Here is a 4,267-nt window from a genome sequence, read left to right on the forward strand (position 1 = left end):
ATAGTCCAGTTTAATTAGTTCGAACCACTGCAGATCCACATGGCTTAAACTGCAGTATTAGTTGAGGACTAGATTAGCCAGATCCCAGGAACAGCCCAGTTTTCTGTTAGTTTTGCTGTGAATAATAGAAAAATGATTCATGATTAGGATAATATATTAGTTTAAATGGTTTTTGCATGCCATTTTTCTCCATTTTGCACACACCGGACTTTTCATTCCCTCGATTCTTCTTTGATTTATTCAATCCAACGAGTCAATGACAGAAAAATAAGGCCAAGGATGCTATCAGTTCATTTCATACACATAGCATATGATATTTACAAAACCCAATTGTTTTCTCTTGTTGATGTGTACGCTACGGTACGAGGTAAAAACTTACAAGTTAGCTTAGGGATCAAGGAGCACGTCAAAGGGGAATGCCCCAAAACTTCGTTGCCTGTGATCAAGGCAATCACAGTACATAACAAAACCACTGACTGGATGAGGTAGGGCCCCTACCGTAGGGCCAAACAACCATAACTCAACTAGATTTCATCTCAATATCTGATTCACTCTCCTCCGGGTTTGCATCAGGATGATCCCGCGGAAGGAGGCCAAGGAGTGGTAAAGGCAACAAGGAGCTGAGATTGCAGATGATGATCAAAAGGGACAAGTTATCATATTGGTCCTTGGTTACACCCAAGAGTTGGGTCAGACCAGCACCCATCAGCCCCCCAAGAACACTCCCAGCATTTGAAATGGACATGAGGGTTGCGAAAAGTGTTGCTTCCACTCCCTCCGGGCATAATCTAGCAGCCAGCACAAGAACAGGCATGAAAGAAGCCTGCAACGAAAATTAGGATTTAGTTTTGCGGTACAGCCGTCCACAGAATCAGTTCTGTGCACAAGCAATAGATATATTTCCTGTCATGCATGTGGTACAATTAGATTCGAAATATCAAAAACGAAACATTGTTACGACAACAGAACCATGAATAGAAGTTGCGAGCTTAGTTTTTCGAAGAGTAATTACATCAGTTAAATTTATCGGTTTATCTATTTCTAAGAAAGGTTTGAAGCTGCATTTGACTAAATTTTCAAAGCACACTCAGAATGCATGCATCCAAGGGAACTACATTCTTTTAACAAATTACAGGGTACAGCAATCAATAGTAATACACCAGTTTTAATAGTGTACCTGACTGAGAACTGTTATGACCAAAGAATCCCCAATTGAAAACCACTCATCGCTTATCCCGAATTTTCTGTTTAATCCAGTAACAAGGAGAACCTGAAACATAAGATCAATAATAATTACAGATGAATTTCTTTTGACACAGTTAAGTCAGGGAGCCTTAAGAAAATAAGTCGTATCACAAACCTGAGTCAACCCAATAGCTGAACCAAAAACAGTTGTTACTACAAAAGTCTTCCGCAATGGAACAGTTTTCAAAAATCCATTATACAGTCCAACCCCAAGCAATGATGCCACAGAGGTAACAAGCTTGACACGTCCTAAGAACTCTGGGGTAAAACCAAGTTTATTTGTGCTGAAAACCAAGGAAATAGAAAAGCCCTAGTTAAGATTGGAAACATTTACTGAAACAAATTGAAAGCGGCCATGTACACCTGTAGCTTTTACAAAGTAAAGGATAATGATCATGCTCATAAATTGCACGTACGTGAAGTAAAACATTGCAGACTCTGAGTGAGGGGTTGCCTGCCACAGGAAAATAAATAACGTGGGAAAAAATACATTGGGTTGCCTAACAGCATCCCATAACTGAAGAACATTCTTTTTCCAGCTATCAAGCAAGTTATGACCAGCCAGAGGAAAATTTGGCCCCTTCGAGGCACCAATCACAGGCTGCTCATTCACAAGAATAGAAACTGCAGATGTCATCAGTGGCAGCAAAGCCGTGAGACCAAAAACAAACCTGAAACATCAACAATTTGAAAAACAAACAAAAGACCACATCAGATGATTATCAGCAATAGGACCCTACATTCTGAACAGCAAACTTTGTGTACCTTACACCGTAAGCATCCACCAAGGAGCCGCTAAAATAGGAACTCACGATTCCACCAAAAGCAGAAGATCCCCAACACAAAGACTGAAGAGAACCTGACATGCTTTGTGACTCACCACGAGCCCTCTCCACAACCATGGAATCTACAACCTAAAACATACTTAGTTTTGACATGGTTTACAAAGTATGTTACAGAACGAAGAAACTGAACAAAAAAGGAGGCAATTCATCGTTTCATACCAGAGGATCTGGATTCTTAAGCTGAACCTTTCTAAATAATGCAAACAAGTAGGCTTAAGTTTTTCCCTAAAATTAAACCAGACACTCGTGAGTCTTGACTCTTTCTTCCTCTGGAATCATTTTAGGGCTTTTCCCCTCCAATTTTTCAATGTTCTCTTATTTGTAATCTCAAAAGGAGAGAACTGAGGATCAGAACTTCCCCATATAAACTCTCTTAGGGATCATTTTGATTTTTTATTTCGTAATATCTCTATATGTATTATATATTTGATCTGATAAGTTCAAAATTAACTATTTAAGTAAACACATCTCATCGCTTGAATCATATACGGTGTTGAGATACACTTTAATTCATAACAAATTTATTTTTTTAAGAGGATTTTCCATGTCGAAAACAATCTAAATAAATGATCTAAATCAAATTCTAGCTGAGAACCAAGTCAACTTCATATTCTGGCTGAAACCTAAGTTAGGCACATATTGTGACACGTAACAAGATATACCTTCCATACCATTCAAACAGAATAACTAATAGATACTTACCACATCTGAAAAGGCAACAGATAGAGATCCAAGAATTATGCAGAAAGCAACACTGAATTTGTTATCAACAACAGTGGCCATCAAACTCCATGACACTGCACCAAGAAGCCCTGACAAAATCAAGTATGACCTTCTTCGGTAACCAAATAGTGGCACAGAATCGCTGCAAGGACCCAAAAAAACTGTTCACAAACAACAATAGCGGAATACAGTAACTGAGAGATACCAAATAGACATGGCAAATAGACTCACACCTAACAAAACCGTATATAGGTTTGATCAGCCATGGCAACGCAGAAAAACCGGTAATCACAGCTGTCTAGTCAAACACATATAAATTTGTCAGAAACCAAGACTACAAACACCAAAGACAAGCAATTCACAACTATCAAAGAAAAAACAATATGTGCCCTCACATTAGTAATTCAAAGCTAGAATCCCATTATCCGTAACCCTGTTAACACCTTTTTCATACTATTCGGAATCCTCAAAGTAAAATTCTTTACCAATCAGTGCACAACAACATCAATTTAAGCTCACAGTTAATCAAGCATGCCACTTTTAACAACTACAGCTACGAAAATGTAAAGCAAACCAGTCCAGAAAAACAACGAAAAAATGTGAATGTAAATGTACCTCAGCCGGGTCGAGATGCAAATCGTCTTTTAAATAAAAACTGACAGCAAGCCTTGCAAGGCCTAGAACACCTTGTACAAAATACACCATGGCAACAGCCACATTGTCAGGGCACAATTCGACCCCAAAAAATTTCACAGTGCTCGTTCTATGTTTGGTCTTGCTTGGAGAAGGCATGCTTTCCTCTTTTTCCCTATCAGTTATCAACACATCCCTTTCTCCTGCACCTTATCGCATTGAACCAAAACTAAGTAAAGCTTCAACCTTTATCACATTTTGCTAAAACCCAATTGTAAAAGCTTGCTTAGATATTCATAGTTACACTTTGACTGCTGAATAATTATTGTAACGTTTCAATAAACGGAAATAGAGAGACATACTAATCCTGGAATCGAGGAACGACTCGTGGTCCAAGTCGAGCCGGCGAGGGGACGATGGCATCGGGACGGCGACTGACATGTCGTTCTCGGGAGGAAGCTTCCGGCGGGCTCTGCGTCGGAGGCGAGTTCTTCTGTGGGCGCCGGATACGAGAGTGCACGGCTTCCGGTGGATCCGAGGGACGAAGCGTGGTGGAGGAGGTGGAGCGAAGGAGGCCGAGGACAAAATTGGATTTCCCGAGGGCAAGATTGAGATTGCACAAAAAGTTTGTGACTCCATTTGACAATTATTTAATACCACAAGCGTACTTGCACGCTTTTTCTTCCGTGTGATGATTCTAAACGTTTCTATATCGCGATAATGGAATGACGTAAGTACCCCTATCGTTTTAGGTTTTTCTGGCCAACAAATGGACACGTTCGGCTTTTGCTTTGCGCCTTGAGTGCTTCAGTAGATCAGCC

At 40.0% G+C, this 4,267-nt stretch overlaps 1 protein-coding gene across 2 annotated transcripts; it reads right to left on the bottom strand.

Moving 5' to 3' along the window:
• Positions 1-268: 268 nt before the first annotated feature.
• On the bottom strand, positions 269-4,120 carry LOC103928039 (folate-biopterin transporter 1, chloroplastic). Of its 2 annotated transcripts, none has more exons than XM_048571440.1 (9): positions 3,809-4,120; positions 3,429-3,649; positions 3,047-3,111; positions 2,793-2,955; positions 2,011-2,159; positions 1,662-1,916; positions 1,361-1,529; positions 1,178-1,270; positions 269-823 (listed from the first exon to the last, which is right to left on the bottom strand). In XM_048571440.1, the coding sequence occupies exons 1-9, from the start codon at positions 4,083-4,085 to the stop codon at positions 521-523; spliced, it is 1,695 nt and encodes a 564-aa protein (XP_048427397.1). In that variant the 5' UTR covers positions 4,086-4,120; the 3' UTR covers positions 269-520. The 2 variants fall into 2 exon arrangements, with proteins under 2 accessions (XP_048427397.1, XP_009335324.2); XM_009337049.3 differs by having other exon boundaries at positions 3,429-3,655.
• Positions 4,121-4,267: the final 147 nt, after the last annotated feature.

The sequence above is a fragment of a genome, unplaced genomic scaffold (assembly GCF_019419815.1).
Source record: "Pyrus x bretschneideri cultivar Hongxiangsu unplaced genomic scaffold, Pyrus_bretschneideri_v1 Contig6, whole genome shotgun sequence".
Lineage (NCBI taxonomy): Eukaryota > Viridiplantae > Streptophyta > Magnoliopsida > Rosales > Rosaceae > Pyrus > Pyrus x bretschneideri.